The 20,711-nt window shown below is 37.7% G+C and overlaps 1 protein-coding gene across 1 annotated transcript; it reads right to left on the reverse strand.

The window, feature by feature from the left end:
- Positions 1-2,250: 2,250 nt before the first annotated feature.
- On the reverse strand, positions 2,251-20,061 carry PROK2 (prokineticin 2). Its single transcript, XM_044656820.1, has 3 exons — positions 19,957-20,061; positions 16,009-16,134; positions 2,251-2,355 (listed from the first exon to the last, which is right to left on the reverse strand). Exons 1-3 carry the CDS (start codon positions 20,059-20,061, stop codon positions 2,251-2,253), a joined length of 336 nt encoding a protein of 111 aa, XP_044512755.1.
- Positions 20,062-20,711: the final 650 nt, after the last annotated feature.

Raw genomic sequence — 20,711 nt, forward strand, 5'->3', positions numbered from 1 at the left:
GTTATGAGATTTTGAAAGTAATTCCAATTTGGCTCCTCATATCAAGGAAACTTTATTTAGTTCCTGGTCAGCTTCTCACTGGTCTTAAGGACACTCCAGTTCCCCCTTGGTCCTTGTAATTCTGAAGCCATAATCAAATCAATAATGCCATTGTTACTTAAAAGAATGTCAATCTATTTCCTCCATGACTCCAATGACCATTCCTGTAACTTCATAAAATACAATACCCTGTCCTGGTCTCCACTTCCAATTTCTGTCATCTCCCCCATTAAACTGTAAGCTTCTTAAAGGCAGGGATAGTCTACTTATTTTTCTGTCTGGTGCCTAGTATATTGCTTTTAACTTTTAAATTCTTATTGGTAAGTAGATAAAATGTATATAATTTGGAAATGCAGGCCCTGGTTACATAAAAAATGGAGAAAGTTCTCAAATCATGAAGACTTTTCTAACTCAATGGTGGTTCGGCTTCAGGAGATTTTACTAATTTAAGTCAGTTTCATAGTTTGTTCATTTAAGACAACATGTATTCACACACAATACAGGCAATTTGCTTTTTCTCCAGTCTTACCGAATTTATAGAGAAATCTTTTAAGATGTTGCTCATGTGCATCTATATATAATCAATTGTACTTAATACACAGTGAAATTCTATTAATTCATTCCTAATTACAACCTTTTATGCATGTCGTGATTTCCCCCTAAGTTCCATTGCCACATTTATTCTAACATTGGGCTTATTTTTTGAATGTTCTGAAATATATACTAGTAAAACTTCATTTGGCATAAGTTCAAACTGTATGTATATTAAATAGCTCTATTTTTACTCGCTTATTAGTCTTTATTTGATTTGGAGTATGACCTAGTTAGAAATTCATATCATTTTTTTGGAATAAAAACTGAGACCACTGTGACAAAAATAAGGATATAATATTAAAATCAAATGATATACAGTACTGCCATTATTCTGATACAGAATTTTTACACAGCAATATTGATACAGGTACAAATGACAAGATAGTAAGCAATCCATTACAATAAGCCTTTAGGTTTTGAATAAAATACAAGTGACATTTTAATACATATTATTTCAAATGTATAACTAGTTTTATGCCAGATTAAAAGAAAATCTTCCCCTTTGATGGCATACTCTATATTATCTCTAAATGTCTCATTCATAAAATGAAATTCTATTATGAGAAAAAAAAAAGGCTTTAGGGGACAACTTTCAAAAAAAAAATAAAAGCAAGAAAAAAAAATGAATTTGGTTTCCTATTCTGTCGTCCTGACATCTCTCCCTCAGTGGAACTTACCACTCCTGCTTCAGACAGCTAGCGGCAATACATCCTCATTACATATGGTTAGCTAGATTGAAAGTTATATCATTTTTTTTGGACTGCTGTGCCTCTGAGACCTTTCTACCCTAGGAAAGTCGTGGGGTTAAGTACAATCAGTTGCTCCCCTTTGCCAGTGGCTTCACTATCTAAAAGGCCCGACGTTGGTGGATTTTCCACAATACTACCAGGACATCTGGCAAATGCGACCTTAGAATCTAAGTGGGTTGCAGGGAGAAGAGTAAGTTGTGAAACCAGTCCCAGTTAAATTGAGGCTTAATGTACTTTTAGGATTGAGAGATATGCAAACAAAAATGTGTATCTATTGGAACTATGATGAAGGAAATGGGGAAACCTAAAAAAAACCCCTCAATTTGACATGTTAATAGTAATCAATATATTAGTTTAACTCTGAATTGGAGCCAATTTGCCTTCAGGTGGGGAGAAGTTCTGGGATATCTTCATGGACTTCTGGTAATCAAGGACCAGGCAAGAGGATCCAACTTCGCCCCCTGGCCTAGGACTTCCAGAAGCTGATATATTAGAACTATTCCCTGCCTAGCAAGCACAATACGGGCTTATTCTACATTATCATTTTCATAACTTATATTTTTTGTGGTAGAGGCCAGCATTAGTTTTATAAAATGAAATGAACGTGGAGGAGAAAATCCAGTCCATTATATTTTACTTTCAATATTTCTATTCAAAACTAAATCTCTATAACCCCCCCCCCATCATTTTCAAATCAAATCTAAAAAATTATTACTTAGGCCTAGATATATTCATTTTGGATGTGCATGAGGTGAGAAAGTTAATAGGATTTTTCTGGCATATAACTTGTTCATTATAATCACAAGGAAAACTTCAAATACATTAAGTTGCTGTTCACATTTAACTGATTCCATTTCAAAAGTGATTGTTATTTCCTGGGTAAACATCGAAATCGGTTAAAGGTAGTCCGTACACAGGTCAACCCAGGTAGGCAAGGACAGGTGTGATGCATTCTCTTCCCAAAAAATGGAACCTGGAAATCAACACATGACATAGTCATAGGTTTATTTTGAAGGAAAAAAGAAAATAATTTAAAACTACTTTCTCTTAATCTTTTGAAAGAATCTAATAAATATACCAATGTGAAAGGAAAAATCTATATTTAATAAATGATGACAAATATGCCAAAACAGATATAATGGAATCAGAGAAAACAGAACAAACATTTTGTCTTTCTTAATTCTGAAATTTGTAATTGTTTAGTGGATGAGTCATGTCCAACTGTTCCTGATCTCATTTAAGGTTTTCTTGGAAAAGAGACTATTGTAGTTTACTATTTTGTCCTCCAGCTCATTTTACAGATGAAGAAACTAAGGCATAGTTAAGTGACTTGTCCAAGGTCACATAGCTATTGTCTGTGGCTAGTTTTGAACTCATGTTCTCCTGACTCTAGGGCCAGAGATCTATTCATTGTCCTTATCTACTGTGGGAACTAGCTGCCCTAATTCTATAACAGAACATAAACATATAGCTCAAAAATCTTTCCATGAAGAGGCCTTTCCCAATTCCTTCAATTCATCAGATCCCTCTAAATTACTTTGCACTTACTTTTAGTATATGTACACACTGACTCAGTAGCTCCAAATAGCTGCTTGAAGGCTGAGATTGTTCTGTTTTGTTTTTTTCCCTCCAATGTATCTCTAGTGTTAAGTAAAGTATAAGTAGGAGATTAAACAGTAGCTGTTGATAATTTAGTCTATCTAGTAAGCTCTTGATGCTTTGTCCTTTTTTTGTGCATAAAGTGAACAAAGATTATCTTCTATCCCTTTATACAGTCTAGAGAATGGTATCCATTTTTTAAGCTACCCAGATCAGCATTGCTTAGCAAATACAGTTTCTTCTTTCCTAGATGCCAGAAAACAGATTTTATTATATTTTCGCAGAAAAGATATAGAAAGCCATTGCCTTCAAGGAACAAAAGTACAAATGTCTAAATCTTAAAAGCAGTTAAGAATAAACTTTATATTTTGTCAGTAATCTATTTTCAAGGAATCAGTTTGTTAATATACACCATTGGATCAAATGTATGCTGAAAGACTTCCTTGTCTAAAAATTGGGGAATAATAAAACTTACGTGCTCTACTACTTTATTGGATTGATATGAGAGAAGTGCTTTGTTTTAGTTTTAAAACAAAAAAATCTGAACTTAGACCCTAAATCAGATAATCACCAACTATAATGACATAAAATGGAGTAAGAATAGAACATAATATGATATAATGTGATATATTCTACTGTACTATTCTATACTATAGGCTACCCATAATGTAAGATCATATAGCATAGCTAACTTTTACAGCACTTAAGGATTTACAAAACAAATATTTACAGGTATTACTTTATTTTATCTTCACATTAACATTGGGAAGTAGGTGCTATATTATTCACCATTTTACATATAAGGAAACTGAGGCAAATGGAGGGGAAATGATTTACACAGGGTCACACAGTATCTGCAGCTAGATTTGAATTCATCTTTAGCACTCTATCTATTGGATATTCACACAGTTGCCTTACATTAAGGTACAAAATTATCTAAAAAACTCCTAATTTCTTTTATGTATAACTTATTAACTTTTTGGTAATAAATTTAGCCTGCAATTTGAAGAAAGTCCTCTGTAGTATTAGAAGAGCTACGTGTACTTCTGGGAGTCATGGACCAAGTGAGAAGGCACCAACTTCCTTCCCATCTACAGCTTTTTTATAACTTCTCCCTGCCATATAAAGGGAAACTGTTGTCAGCACTATCTAAAGTAACTAAAGGAGTTACTGGGTTCAAGGCAAATTATAGTGTAGGGATGTCCTCCTTACCACTTATATTTTTTTAAATACAGGTGACATTTTATTAAAATAAACATCATGGTCTGCCTTGAAGAGGAAGCCAATGGAAGATATCACCAAAGAGACTTCACTGAGAGAGGGAGTGTAAAGAATGTTCTCTTTGGAAACAAGAGCTCTAGGTTTGAATCCCAAGTTTGCTACTGGGGAGACTATGAGCAAGATGACTTCATTTCCCTCTTCTATCATCTATAATATATTATATTTGTGGTACTTGCCTCACAAGGGTATTGTGATGATCAAATGTATGAAGTGTTGCCTAACTGTGAACTGTTATTAAAAATAATGCACATTTACAATTATTAGCCTGCTAAAGGTCTTTAATTAAGGGACCCCTATTTTTGCATGAGAAAGAAGTGGGTCTTGTGACATGTCCTTGGTCATCAGATGAATTAGAGGTAAAGCTGGCAAAGGACCAAGGTCCAGGTTTGGGGTGATTATCCTGATTTATATACTCTGCAGATCTCCTGCTCATTTAAATGACTCTCTCACCCATGAGTTGGGTTGTTACTCTTTGATGAAGACACAGCTCAGCTTGATGAGATATTTGTAAAAGGAGAAGGAATAGAGAGTGGACTTCCCATTTCCCTAGAATAGGAAACTTAAGTGAATGAGGAATTCTTTGACCAAAATATTGAAAACTCCCCTCCCTAGAGTTGCTTAGGGTGGTGAGAAATTAGGTGACTTGCCCCTGATCATGAAGTCAGGATATATTGGAGGAGGGACCAGGACCTAGGTTTTCCTAGTTGTGAGGTTAATTCCTTATTTATTGTTTCTCTAAATATTTGTAAGGCAAAAATAAATTGTAAAAGGGTCTAAATCTCTTAAAATGCCACTACTAACTGAAACATAGAGGGCTTCAAAGTTTGAAAGTTGTTTTCATGCCTTATTTCATTAACAATAGAACCTTAAAAGTCAATATGGCTTTAGAGTAACATATGACTTGGCCTTTTCCCCAAATTTTTAGGTATTAGCATTGTTCTGGCTAAAGCTGTAATAATATCCTCCGGGGGGGGGGGCAGCCGGGTAGCTCAGTGGATTGAGAGTCAGGCCTTGAGATGGGAGGTTCTAGGTTCAAATCCAGCCTCAGACACTTCCCAGCTGTGTGACCCTGGGCAAGTCACTTGACCCCCATTGCCCACCCTTACCACTCTTCCACCAAGGAGCCAATACACAGAAGGTAAGGGTTTTAAAAAAATATCCTCCTCATTGCTAAATATCTCTCTCCTCTGTCACTAGTCTCTTCATCTTGGACTGTCATTTCTTTCCCAATTTGACCCCAGGCTTCTTCCTCCCAGATTTTTCTAATTTCAATTGATCTTTGCCTACTAACTTTCTTATGGCCTCTTGACAGTGTGCAGATTTAGATACTAATAATTTTCTAAGTTTCTCTATTTAAAAGGTTAAACAGTCATCAAAGGTATAGAAAGATTGCAATGTGTATCTCTGGGAAAGCTCTCCCATCAGTGGAATGACAGATCCACAGAAGTGAATAGGTCACAGGGATTTCAATTTCTCCTTTGTTTCATGAATGTAATTCCTTTTCTGTTTTTTTTTAACTTAACGAATGAAACAAGCGTTTATTATCCTATTAATTGATGGTACTAGGATGTCAATGAACTATCTATAATAGGAAACAAATATGCTGTCATTTTCACAGTGATTTAATTGTAATATAGTCTAATTTTGTAATGATCTAGTAATCTCTTAAAGACATCAGAACTATCATACTTAGACTCTCTACCATCTGTGTACTGAATTTATTGTATGGGTAAGACAATGGCAACTGCATACAACCAAATATATACAAGAGAAATCTGTGCTGATGGGAAATCCAATGTTACAGACATTTAGGGATTCATTCTCAAGAAACCTCAAGAAGTAGGGAGCTGGGGGTTCTATTTTTTAAAAAGTAAAGACATAAAAAAGAGTAAAGGACATGGATAGGGCTTTTAGCAAAGAAAAGTGAACAAAACAATATTAAAAAGTATGAACCCATAATTCTTGCTTTCTCATCTCTAGAAAAATTTTATGGAGAAGTTCTATGTACCCATTGAGAGTATAAAACCCATCTATGCCAACAGCTGCAAAAGCAACATGTCCAAACCATTTTACTTTCACAGTCACTAAAACTTCTGGGTTAGTCTTCTCAGTTTATGTTTTCTCATATGTCATACTAAATAGATAGCATCAGAGACAATTTTCTTTTTCCCAAGTTCCATCTCCATTTCTTCCTCATCCTCAATGGCTAAAAAGATAGACACTAGATTGGTTTTAGAGGAAGTGGCATGATATAAGGGAAAGTTGGAGGACCTGGACTCAGTTGCTTACTTGGGTACTTCCTATCTATTGTTTCTTTCTTTCTATATAGAAATGAAGAGTGTGGACTAAAAGATCCCTAAGGTACTTTCTTTCTCTTATTATGGAGGGGAGGGATGGAGAAGGAAATAAACTTTTATATAGCACCTACCATGTGCCAAGTGCTTTACAAATATCTCATTTGATCCTGACAACAACCCTGGGAAGTAGGTGCTAACAGAGTTTAAGTGACTTGCCTACGATTGCAGATTTATTAAGTATCTGAGGCTGGATTTAAATTCAAGTCTTCCTGACTCCACACTCAGTGTGCCACCTTGATGGCTAATACTTATGAAAACAGAGAAGTGAAAAAATGTGTTTTTTATAACGGGTTATATCTCAGTCAAACAACTAACTGGATGGCATAAAGAATATAAGCACATTGTGCCTATAGTTTATTAATTTTTTATAAATGCATTTGGCTTGGTAGCACAAGATGTGTCTTTGGAGGCTCTCTTTAGACAAGTTCTCTCCCATACATACATTAATACTGTTGTGAAGAAGATTATTTAGTTGTTATGTAGGAGACTTAGCAGGAAGGGCTGGAGAATTCCACATGGAATGGGGAAGCAGGAAGTGGCTTGCTCTCTCTCTCTGAGGTGGTTGGGACAAGCTGTAACTGACCCTGGGAGACCTCAGAGCTAGTGGAGCTGTAGCCTGATTCCCTGGGATCCTGGAGAGTGGTGAAGATTGAAAGCAGAGGACATCAATCCTGCAAGACAGCACTGAGTAGGGAAGTGGCCTGTGATCTGGTGGACAGCTTGCACACTTTCAATCCCTACCTGGCTACATCAGTTCTGGAGGAGTTGGTTCCTGGCATCCTGTAACATCCCTGGAAGAGTTGTGAGATCCCAAGTTCAAGCCCTCTTCCCCAAGTCTTAGCCAAGCTGTCAAAGCCTGGCAGAAGTCAGGCTGGCTGGGGATCTTACCCTTTTTGACTCCAGTCCTGGGTTGTTAGCCATAGTTTACCTAACCACCTTTCCAATCCCCTCATATTTATTATTAAATTGATGCCCTGTGTGTTTTCAGTAATTTTAGGTCCTCATTGTATGTAGGTATTAATCTGTATTTATTCCAGGCTAGGTGGGGCTGAGTGACAGTTGGTCAGGCTTAACTGTCATTCCAGTCAATGGTCTTTCCCTTGTAGTTAAACTGGTTCCCTGGCTTGTAAAGTCTTTCCCATTGTCCCCTCCTGTCTCCTATCTGCCCCACAGAGCCCATACTTAATATTTAAGGCACCTTCCCTGGTTTTTCCCCATTATAACACACAGTATAAGACTTCTAAAATATGAGTATGGAAATAACTTTTTCAATAATCCACTAATTACTGACATCAAAAGAGATGTTTAACAGCAAGATATATTTATCTAAAGGGTTTACCAGTGTCACAGAAATTGCCTAGGAGGAAATCCAAATGAAAGGATTCTTCAGTGATGATGAGGTTCTCCAGAGGCAACTATTTTCAGATGATATCATATGGTAGATTGAAAGGAGGCCATGAAATGAAGGAAGTTCTAGTTTAAATCTTGGTTCTGACCTGTGTTGACTGTGTGACATCAGGAAAATGATTTAACCTAGTTGTTAACATAATTGTGCCAGGCACCTCTCTCAGATGAGAAGTTGCAGAGAAGGTGCCCCCTTGTACAGTGTTGATATAAAGAGTTTCTTCACCTAGAAGTTCCCTAGGCCAGTGATAGAAAAACTTTTTAGAGAGGGGGCCAAAAGAAAGGAAATGCTCCTCTGTCACTCTGTTTCTAAGGCAACTCTTTCAAAGTTTCATTGTATTGTGTCCTACTCATTGTATTTGTCAGATTAGGAATAATACTGTGTGGCCAGATAGAACATTTCAGGGGGTCACATCTGGCCCGCGGGCTGCAGTTTGCCCATCACTGCACCAATGAAATCATTCGTCCAGTGCCTACCACTATCATATTAGTCAAAATAAACCCTTAAAGAGTGAAAAATCCCACCCTGGGAGTCCACAACAAAAGAAAAGATATTGGCCTAACCATTTAGATAAATAAAAAAAAAACAGGGATGAAAAATGCATATTTTCCAGAATATGAAATAGAGTTGAATGGAGTGGTGAGTTAATTAACCAACATGTGTCTCTGTTATTCAAATATCTTCAATGACTACTGCTTACCAACTAAAGTTCAAACTCCTTAGCTTAGAATTCAGGGCCCTCTACTTGTCATGGAGCAGCTAGATAGTGGAGTAGAAAGAGGCTGAGTCAGGAAGACTTATCTTCCCGAGTTCAAATCTGGCCTTAGATACTTACTAGCTATTTGACCCTAGACAAGTAATTTAAACCTGTTTGCCTCAGTTTCCTCATCTGTAAAATGAGCTGGAGGAGGAAAGGGTAGATATCACCCTAGTATCTTTGCCAAGAATACCCTAAATGGGGCAAAGAGGCGCCAAACATGACTGAAGCATCTGAACAACATATTTGTCCTCCGTTCTGCCATTCCAGTTTTATGACACATTATTCTCTTTTAGCTCCATCCAAATGTGACTATTAATCTTACTCCATGGCTTATACCTTCTTTGAAGCCAGACAGAAGTAATGTCTTCCTCTGATTACTTATCTTAAATTCTTGCATTATTTTCTTTAATAGTATAGCAAGCAACCCACAATGATAGCCTACCAAGACTTAAGGGATCATGCCAATGAAATCACAGATCCTTGGACTAATCTAGTTATTTATGTACATGTCTTCTTCATTAATGAATGAAAACTCCTAGAAGGCAGAGATCATTTCTCATTTATCTTTGGAACTTTGTGGGATCTAGCACCATACTGGGTTCCCAGCAGGCATTAAATGTATCTGTTAAATAAATGGAAAAATAAGCAAAGCTAATTCAGAAGTGAATCTTTACAAAGGAAGGAAACTATTCAATTGGAAAATCAAGCATATTAAAAACACTATATATATAAAACTTTCCAATTGAAACTCAACTCTTTCACATGACATTTATTTATTTATTTTTTGCTTTTCTATGTTCTTTTTTATTATAAATTTCTTTAATGAAACATACTTGAACAGTGAAAGCATTAGGCTCACTAGGGAGAGCGATGTAATAAAGTCATATTAAGTCTTATAGCATCACATGACTAATTTAAATGGGAATAAGGGAGCTAATCTTTTATGTAACTCTTTGAATCTATAGGTATTAATATGTAAACTCTGATTATAGAGGAAGGCCTCTTGCAAGATGGTATTTGATCAGAATCTCAAAGTAAGCCAGGGAAACTAGGAATTGGAGAAGAAGAAAAAAAGCATTGTAGGCATGGGAGACATTCATTGAAAAGAAAAGGAATCAAGAGGTGGAATGTCTATTTGAGGAATAACAAGTAGACCAGTATCACTGGATCGTAAAGTATGTGTAGGGAAATGAAATGTAAGAAGACTAGAAATACAGAAATGAAGCAGGTTGTAAAGGCTTGTAAATATGAAAAAGGGCTTTATATTTGCTCTTAGAGGCAATAGGGAGCCATTAGAGTTTATTGAGTATTGGAGTGACATGTCCAGATCTATTTTAGAAGAATCATTTTGGCAGCTCAGTGAAGAATGGACTGGAATAGAAATAGACAAGCCAGGGAGACTAATTAAAAGGCTATTGCAAGAGTCAATGTATGAGTTTTGGTATTTTACCCTTCATTTTTGAATAGAACCAATGACATCATGGAGCACTATCTTGACTTACTTGTGAATTGGATTTAAGTGAAGCAGAGTTACACCAAAAATTTCAGCTTCACTCTCTCTTCCAGAATCATTAAAGTCCAGTGGCAAGACAAAAGACAGGATGACTGACAATGGCGCAAAATGCAATGGATGACTCGATGGGAGGTAATAAGGATCTGAATCAGTGGAAGGTTGTGTGAATGGAGAGAAGGAGACCTATATAAGAGATGCTGTGATGATAGAAACAACAAGCCTCCACAACAGATTAGTTATGTGAGTAAAGTGCAGAAGATAACACTGAAGCTGTGGGTCTGGGTTACTGATAAGATAGTAGTGACCTTAACTTTAATAGGGAAATTAGTAAGAGAGGAGTATTCAAGGGGAAAGGCAATGAGATCTTCTTTGGATTTGTTGAGTTTGAGATGTCTCTAGAACATCCAATTCACAGTTTATGATTGAAGGTGGTCTTGGATACACAGATATGAGAAACATCTGTATAGAGATAATTGAACCCATGGAAGTGATGACATCAATTAGACACAGAATACAGAGAGAAAAAAAGAGAGGAAGGCCCCGAGCAGAATCTTGTGGGATATCTAGAATTATTAGGTATTATCTGAAGAAAGAATCAACAAAGGAGATGAAGGAGTTATCAGACAGAGGGGAGACAAATAGAAAGCAGTGTTATGAAAATTTAGAGAACAGAGAGAGAGTATTCAGGAGAGGGGTATAAGTTATGTCAAAGATGGTAGGGACCTTGGTAGTCTTTACTAGATGACTGTAGTTTGAAAACAGCTGATTATTATTTTTTAAAACCCTTACCTTCTGTCTTGGAGTCAATACAAGACAGAAGAGTGGTAAGGGCTAGGCAATGGGGGTTAAGTGACTTGTCCAGGGTCACACAGCTAGGAAGTATCTGAGGCCATATTTGAACCTAGGACCTCCCATCTCTAGGCCTGGCTCTCAATCTACTGAGCCACCCAGCTGCCCCCTAGTTTTTATTTTTTGATTGTGAAATAATTAGACTTTCACATGATACTTATATAGAACCAAAGAATGAGTTAGGTGGGGTATTCCTGCATAGAATTAATTATAAGAATGATACAGTTTCATATGGGAAAGAGTATTATCAAATTATATTCACTATTCTTTTTAGCTTAGTGGCTACTTTCTGTTTTTAATACTAACTGGTAAAATATGCAATTTTAATGAAAACTCTGATTGTAAAGTTTTAGCCTTGCAATATAAATGTCAAATGTGAAAATGTTAGTGATTAATTTGTCTCTCAGAGGAATAGTAAAGCATTTAGATAAATTTTACTGGCTATCAATTCTTTGAAGCCTGACCCTTAATTCCATCTTTTTAAAAGAGATGAATGAACAAAAGTAAAACAGAAAGTTTGAAATTTATAGAACCATAACTTTTATTTAGTCTTACTCTTCTCCTTGACAACCTATCCATCAATTTTTAAAAATATAATTTATCTTTCCTAGCAAATCAGAATTTTCTCTATACATTTTCCATCAGCTAATTGGGGCCATTTAATCTTAGGATAGAAGCAATGGGGTGGGGGTGAATACAAAATTGGCTTCAGATTCAGACAGACCTAGGTTTAGGTTACATGTCTGACAAATACTGTCTGTGTGTCCTTGGAGGATGAGATATTTAAACTGTGCTCCCCACAGTTCTCTAGGATCACAAGTTGTAGAATCCTGGCAGATTGACATTTATAAAGATGTCTTCTTTATAGTAATGAAATCACATGTTCAATCCTGCTCTCAACTAATCTCCACCCTCCGCACACACAAACTTAATGGTATTCTTGAACGTTGGCCCACAGTATATGGAGTGCTAGATTTGGAATCAGGAAAATCTGAGCTTAAATTTTGCCTCTGTTATTGTAGGAAAGCTATTCATTCTCTGAGCTTCACTCACCTTAAAGGGTTATTGTCAAGTCCAAATGAAGGAATCACGGATCTGGCATCAGAAAACAGGAGTCTGAATCCTGATTCTTATACTTACTGCCTATATGACCTTTCTGATCCTCATTTGTAAAAGGAGAACTAGATGGCCTCTAATATCCCTTCCTGATCGAATTTGTCTAGTTCAATCATATTAAGTTAACATATCAAGCATTTTAATGTATCAAAGTGTTATAGAATTATCACTTTATCATTGTTATTATTACTAAGTGAGGGTTCTTTAAAGTTGTTCTAAATTGTCAGCTTCCAAAAACATGGAATTTCAGTTTCCTTATCTGTTAAAAGGAAATCACTGTTTAGTTGTTTTTAGTTGTGTCTGGCTCTTCATGACTGCATTTTGGATTTGCTTGGCAGATACTGGAGTGGTTGGCCACTTCCTTCTCCTGCTCACTGGAAACTGAGGCAAGCGGGATTAAGTGACTTGCTCCAGGTCACACAGCTAGTAAGTGTCTGAGGCCATATTTGAACTCAGGGAGACGAGTCTTCCTGATTGTATACCTGGTACTCTATCCACTGTGCCACCATTAAAGAGTCAGACTGAATTATCTTACGAGGTGCCTTTCTGTTCTACATCCTATACTCCTTTGCCAACTCTGGTTACATTTCATCCAACATATTTTAATCTGACTACAGAGAAGACTTAAAAGTTAAGATTCTATTTATATGGCCTTCATTACTAGAACTGTCAGGACAACAAGAAAAATGTATTGCTTCCTATAGGGAGAAGATGAAGTTTAAATCAAAGCCAGCTAACTCAATAACACTTTCTATGATGTGCCCAGTAGGTGATCATTCATCCTGGGCTTGAGGACTTCTAGTGAGAAGTAGACCCACTTCCTCCCAAGGCAGTCCCTTCCACTTTTGAAGAGCTTGAAATACTGGGATAGTTTTTCTATACCTGATATTCAGATCTGCCTCTAGAGGTATAATTAGCATTACTGGCTCCTGGAGTCAAGCATCAGAAAATATACTGGGCAAGAACAAAAGGCACCCACAAAGAAATTTGGGGGAATGTGAGAGAGCTCTGGTAGAGCTCAATCTGGAGGGGAGAAGAGATCCTAAGACATACTGCCACTCATCCTGGGGATTATATCTTTTCAAGGTTGCTGCTAGGGAGTCCACTATGGGGTTCTAGAATAAGTTGCAGTAGGCTGTGGTAGAGTTCATCTTGGGTGTGTCCTGAAGATAAAGAAAGGGGAGGAAGCAGGCCATCTGATAGTTATCTATATTGAGGAATTATTCTTGCTAATGAGGCAGTAAGCTCAGGTGTTTCTGAATTCCCAGGGCTGCCAGTGCCCTTTATTTTTTATTTATTTAAAAAAAAAAAACCCTTACCTTCTGTCTTGGAGTCAATACTGTGTATTGCTTCCAAGGTAGAAGAACGGTAAGGGGTAGGCAATGGGGGTGAAGTGACTTGCCCAGGGTCACACAGCTGGGAAGTGTCTGAGGTCAGATTTTTGAACCTAGGACCTCCCGTCTCTAGGCCTGACTCTCAATCCACTGAGCTACCCAGCTGCCCCCTCCAGTGCCCTTTAAATATCAGCATTCTGGGTCGATGCCCCAGTTGGTCTGTCCTAGTTAGAGCTGTTTGCATTTATTTGTCTTCTATCTAATCTTCCTAGTTCTTTCTTGTGGGGTCAAGCAGGACGAGCCTAATCTTTTCCCAGGTGACTCTCCCTCAAACCCAGAAGGACACTTGTCAAGTCTCTCCCTACATCTTTTCTTCTCCTTGTTAAACATTACCCATTTCCTTCAGCTTATCCTTGCATCATATGAGTTGAAGCCCTGTACTAGTCGGGTTGTTTTCCTCTGGATGTCCCTCAGTTTATCTATGTCTATTTTCAAATGTGGTACCCAGAACTACATACAGTGCTATAGATGTTGTGTAATCAGGGCAAAGAACCTGAAACAACTGGCTTTCAGGGAATTCAACTAAGGAATTACACTATAAATATCACCTCACAGTAATTTATTCATAAGCCAGTTTTGACTAAGTTCACCATTCATTGCCTAAATTTTAGTTTTAAAAGCTTTTATAGAACAAATGTTTTCTTTTGCCTTCGCTAAGCCAAAAAAATCCATTTGACAGATTTTTAAACTTTTAAATTCTTTTTTTGTTGTTGTTATTATTCTTTTGCCCCTTACCTTTAAGAAAAGTCTTTTTAATTCATTGTTTGGATATCACGTAATCAGTCTCAGTAAATTCTGTAAAGGTCATTTGATAAGTTTGCTTATGATATCCTACGTTAAACAAAACACTTTTCAGAGACTATTTCAATCAAAATGAAAAGAACAATTTGTTCTCGTCTGAATAAATGATACAAAATTACAAATGATGACTCACTTTCAATACCACTGATTAAGAACCTTAGCAAAATGCAAATAATGGTAATAGCACCTTGACCTTCTTCCCCATTAGCTTGGCACTGAACTAGATAACTGAAACTTGAATCTTCTCTCTTTTACAAGGACCAAGAATGAACACCATAAAATGCGTTCCTGCCACTCTGCTGGTACCACCAGCTATTAGAGAATGGCAATGAAGCTTGCATAGTACAAGGGTGTGGAGGGGCAATTTAAACCATAACAAGAAACATATCTCAATGAAGCTATGGAAAAGCTGAGGAGCTAACTCAATGCTCAGCTGTTCATGTATAACTCCCAAGTCATATTATTTAATATAAGGCCAGAGAACTAAAAACAAGCCAACTGGTCAAAATTTATTGCATTAAAATTCCCTCCAAAGAGCAGAAACATTAATTTTTCTCTGTAACCATGGAGTACAGGAAAGATGGTAAAATGCTTGGCTGTGTTACAGTTTTAAACCTTAAACCACATGTGAAAAAAGTCTTCCTTTACTTTTTGAACAAAGAGTTCAAATTGTTTTTTAAAAATATCCAATCAAGTTTAAAATGTGAAAATAAAATCTCTCTTTTTTAATGACACCTACCAGTTTCATTTCTCTTTCTCTAACAATGAGAGACAGTCTTCGGACCCTGATGAAATAATGGCCTATCTTGGTCCAAAAGAGGGGGAAAAATGATGAAATATACTTCTCTACCCAGAGAAGGAAGACTACAAGTATACATGTGATGTTAGACATGGCTTCTCTACTGCTTTTCTGTTACAAGGGGCATAGAAAGGGGATATGAATACATTATTTTCCGTCACTAGAAAATGATTATGCTGTAATATCAAATTGTATCATAGATACATTACATGAAATAGTGGAATTAATAAACCATCAATCAAAACTATAATTTAAAAATGTTTTTTTTAAAAACTGAGTGATATAATAATTATCTGTTGTAACCTAAAATGAAGACGATAAGAGCACGTTTGATTTCCCCCCGTGAATAAATATGAAATTAATTTTTTTCTATGAGTTTTACAGAGGTATACCAAGGTATATCATGGATTGTGTAACTAAATTAATTTTTCCCTGTATAATTTTAGGGTAATTTCACATAAAGCAAAACAGATTTCTGTTTTATTTTAATTCCCCCGTATTATGAAACATGTGGCTTAAACTTAATCAGAATCCACATGAAGTCCTTCTTCCAAGGGATACATCATCTACTCTATCCTCACTTCCAGAACTGAACCAAAACAAGAGTAAAACTGCCAAAAATGTCATTTCCAATATTATTCTCCAGCCTCCGGTTGTGAGCCATGTTATCCAGGCCTCCATATCTCATGACCATTATTAATTCCTCCATCAATTATATCAACTTATAATGGCCTTCGTGGTCATATACTCACTTTCCGAGTAAGCGGATGGCAGCTGTCTCCCACGTTGCCCATCGGGGTACACATTCGGAGGCTTCTGATCCAAATGCTAACAGCACAGCACATGCCAACTCCACACTGGGGGTCCTTGTCACAAGCCTGAAGTAGCAAAAAGAAATGGAATCAATTAGGCAAAGGAATTTCTAAGCTTGAATGTAGCTAAACTTAATGTGATTGAATGGCATGCGAAGAATGTTTATTAAATGCCTATTGTGATAACTTATGAGTAGGCTGGTAGGTGGCATAGTGGACTCATGAGTTACAAAGATGTGAATTCAAATTCTGCCTCTAATACTTAAGTAGCTATGTGACCCTAGGTAAGTCACTCCATCTCTATCAGTCTGTTTTCACATCTATAAAATGGGGATAATAATAAGCACTCATCTCCCAGGGTTGTTGTAGGGATCAAATGACATAATGTATATAAAGTGCTTTGCAAATCTGAATATGCTATATAATACAATGAATAGATAGACAGATTCAATTAGATTCAAAAAGGACCAAATGCTATTTCTATTTTGTTAAAATCTCAAAAGTAAAGATATAAAATCAAGCTTCTATTTCTAGATTTTATGGTTAAATTGACTTTGAAAACTACTATACCTATTATTTTATAATTATTATTTTATATATATATATATATATATAATTATATTATGTTTATACCATACAAGGCCATTATGAGCTATAAACTGAATAACAAGATTTTATGACTATTAACTGCAGACTATCTTAGGCCAAAGTTTTAAAAGGATGTTAAAAGTCTGCAAACAGTATGAAATACTATACACCCAGAACTTCATGAATATTAATTTCAGAAGTGCTCATTTCCCCCAAATTAGTTTTTGCCACTTGACTTTTCTTATATTATTAGCTTAATTCTTGAACTTTTACAATTTCTCTATAAAAATAACTGTTATAGAGGTCCATATGATAATCTCAAGACTCTTATTAATTAGAAACAATTACTGCCCCAGGTCCATAAGTTTCAAGGAGGAAAGTTTTGGTTTTGAAGAATATTTTTATTTATATGTTACTGAAATTATTCAGTGAGGCCCTATATAAAATGGCAACAAAACAAAACAAAACAAAAAAACCAATGGGTGCTTTCATCCCAGTCCTGTCTAAAGCATGAGATAATTAAACATAATTGACTCCAACATGGAGTCCTAAATGCTGATTCCTACAGATGCATCATCATAATAAGAAAATTAAATCCTAACATAAAATTAAATTAGGATCCATCAAAAATGACATGAAGGAATCTTAATACTTATCCACTAAATACAAAGAGTAATATATTACAATAATCTAAATTATGTTAGAAAATGCCCTCTTAAAATACAGAGAATATGAAAGACGTACATTTTTAAATCTATAGTAGATCTCAAATTATGAGCTTATTCCATATTATATATCTTACACGACTGAGATGATAATTAAGTCCCCAATTTACTGCAAATTCTAACATGTTTGCCTGAAATGATTGAAATTGTCCTTCAAATTTTAGCTAATATAGTAGCTATGTTTCTAAAAATAGAATCAAACTTATTATAATACTGCAACGATTTGTTCTTCAACTTAAATGACCAACTTTTAGGTTCTAGTGGTTATGAGGTCTGTCTACAACTAAATAGAAAAGAGAATATGGGAGCATTTTATCAATTATCTCAATTTTTGGAGTTATAAAGAAAAATGTCCAAAGATCTTACTAATATTTAACTTTTCATCTGGACGTTTAATCTGTGTACAAGTATTATCTTTTCATAAATTAATTTTCATAGTTTTAGGAATTACCTTATTATTAAAATATTAATAATTATTATCTTAAATCTGTATGAATAGATACATCAGTTTCTAATTATGTAAATTTATAATTAAAATATATCACACCAGCACAAGAGTTTTTGTGTTTAAACATGTAGCATATCTTTATTCCTGAACCTACACTGGCTTTGTGGGCAGAAGAACCAAAATCCAAATAAAGACAAAAATGCCAATGACAGTTCGGATGTCTGACATTGTAAAGACAACATTGCCAGATAATTAACCAGCTTTTCCACTTTTCATCCAGATTTTTGCTAGCAGGAAAACAAAGATATAAACTCTCCTTTGCTCATAAGTGATGCTTAGAATATCTTTAAAAAAAATCAGAATAATAAACTTGCTCTACAATGTATACAAATCATGAAAGGCATCCATCTTATTTATAAAAATGACAATGCTTTGCTTTATGTAAAGTACATTTATAAAGGGGGAGATGCTGGTCCTAACATTCTCTAATATCTCTTGTTCTTGACCCACTGACATTCATTCAAATGACACCTGTAAGAGGGTTGGAATAAACAGAATTTTCCCAGAAGTCTAAGCTTAAAACTGCACTAAGACTTCTGGGACACCCTGTATTTACTGATGCTGCAACAGTATCTTCCGCTCAAAGGTTTTAAAGATTTCTGCTAGAAAGCTAAAGGTAGCAACACCACCTCCACTCAAGATTCAAAACACCACAAACTTCATAAACTTAACTCACTTATTGACAGGAAATTTCTGACTCAAGGGGAGTCAGTGGCACATTTTCTTTAGCAAGCAGGCAATTACTAAAGAGGGAATTCTTTTTGAAATATTGCAAATACACAGAACCATTAGGAAAAAAAAAAGAAAATTACTCGGATATAAATGCACCTTCTTTTATTATGCACCAGTTAAAATCATTTCAAAAACTGCTTCGACCCTGAAAGGAGCTCTTTTGATTAGTTGAGAGCATTTTAACAGGTGTGCAAGCCAATTTATTGCTACCAAGACGAAAGGTTTGAGGGCTTTGGTTTTCCAAGTTTTTTTAAACTTGGTGATGGTATCTTGTTATTAAAATTTTCTCAGGACAAAATATGTAACGTAACAGTGGGGGAGAAAAGAGTTACTCTAGTTTGTTTTTTTCCTTCCAAGAAAAAAAATGACGACTTCTGATCATCTTTTCTAAGTTTAGACAATATTTATGAGTTTGGGTTTTGGGGAGTGGAGGTAGGAAAGGGAAGAAGAAAACATCGCTCCATAATTTTGTTCCAGAACTAAGTAATGGAATAGGGATTTGCGGTGTCACGTACAGTTCTCATTATCTACTCTGTTTGTATATGGAAATGCTCCTTTTATTTGGTGTTTGTGAAATTCCGAATTAAAAAAAATTAAAATTCAGTTAAGCAAAACCACCAGAAAAAAAAAGGGGGAGGGGGGAAGCTCAATAGTCAGTAACCGTAGTCTCTTGTTTTCGGGCTAATTTATCAAGACTCGGCAATGGAAAACATTTTCCAAGCTAACCTCAGGAAGAAGCGCAGTCAGACCCCGCCGAGAAATGTACACAAATGCATTGAAAAGCTTCACCACGCGAGAGAAACCAAGTCCCTTCGTCCCGTTTCGCCGCTGGAGTCTGCTGCTGCTCAGACTCAGCTTGGAGAAGACAATCGCTACCTTTTTATTTGGGGGCGGGGGAATGAATAAGGACCAGAATAATGGGGGAAATCGGAAGGGAAACTGGAGTCACCCAAACCGAGCCTGTGCTCCGCAGTGTCTAGGGGCAGGAGGAGAGGGGTCGCTTCCCTGCTCTGGGAGTCCGGCAGCGGCAAGAGCCAAGCTCGAGGACGCACTAGAGTGGCCAAGCCAAAGCAGAGGTCCAGACCTTCTCCTTGCTCTTGTCCCCACCCTGCTCTCTTGAAGCCTCGCTCCCCCAAACTGTCCCAACTCTCCTGGCCCCAGCGTCTCAACAGCAGCGGACATCCAGACGGCGGCGGGATGGCCAGACCAAGAGGCAACTTTCCTCTCGCAACTGGACTTGACCGACGGCCTCCTGGCCTGTCTGGCAAAGCCCAGGGGGGCTGGGAGTCAGCTCCCTCCTAGGGCGGCAGGTGGAGGACGGCGGACCCTTCTTACCCCAGTGATGACGGCGGGGTCACCCGAGGGTGGCAGGAGCAGCAGGAGACCGAGCAACAGCAGCAGCAACAGCGGAGAGGACCGGGCGCGCCAAGGGGTCCTCATAGTGCCCTCTGGAGAGCGGGCAGAGAGCCGAGCCCAGACGAGGTGGAGCGGACAGAGGAAGCGAAGGCTTGCGGACTGGCGGGCTGGCTGGCAGGGGGCGCCGGAGGGGACCGGACAAGGGCACTTGGGGAGCACGCGCTGGCTGAAGGTGCCCGGACCCGCTGAGAGCCCGGACGGGCGAGGAGAGGGCGCGCAGACGGGAACCCCTGGGCCGTCGGGACCGTTGGGGCGAGTAGGAAGCGCGAGGGAGACGAGGGGGAAGGGGGAGGAGGGGCTGGGAGAGGAGGCGACGAGAAGCGGCAGCGGGGAAGGCGAGAGGCGGAGAGGAGAGCCCAGCTGCCTGGGCGGCTCCCGGGAGCATCCTCCCAAGCCGAGCCGTTATAAAGCGCCCGGGACCGCTCAGCGAGCCCCACCATGAGTCACTGCTGCGCCCGCCCGCGATGCGCGTAAAGAGGCCGGCCGTGGCTCACGCGCGCACACACAAGGAGTCCAGGGACGAGGGCTACTAACACACTTACATGCACACACGCGCACACATGGCGTCTAGGGACGAGGGGCTGTGCACACACACGGACGGTAGGGACAAGAGGCGGTACAGATACACTCACATGTACACACACAGTAGTGTAGGGACAAGGGGCTACACACAC

The sequence above is a fragment of the Gracilinanus agilis genome, chromosome 1 (assembly GCF_016433145.1).
Source record: "Gracilinanus agilis isolate LMUSP501 chromosome 1, AgileGrace, whole genome shotgun sequence".
Taxonomy (NCBI): Eukaryota; Metazoa; Chordata; class Mammalia; order Didelphimorphia; family Didelphidae; genus Gracilinanus; species Gracilinanus agilis.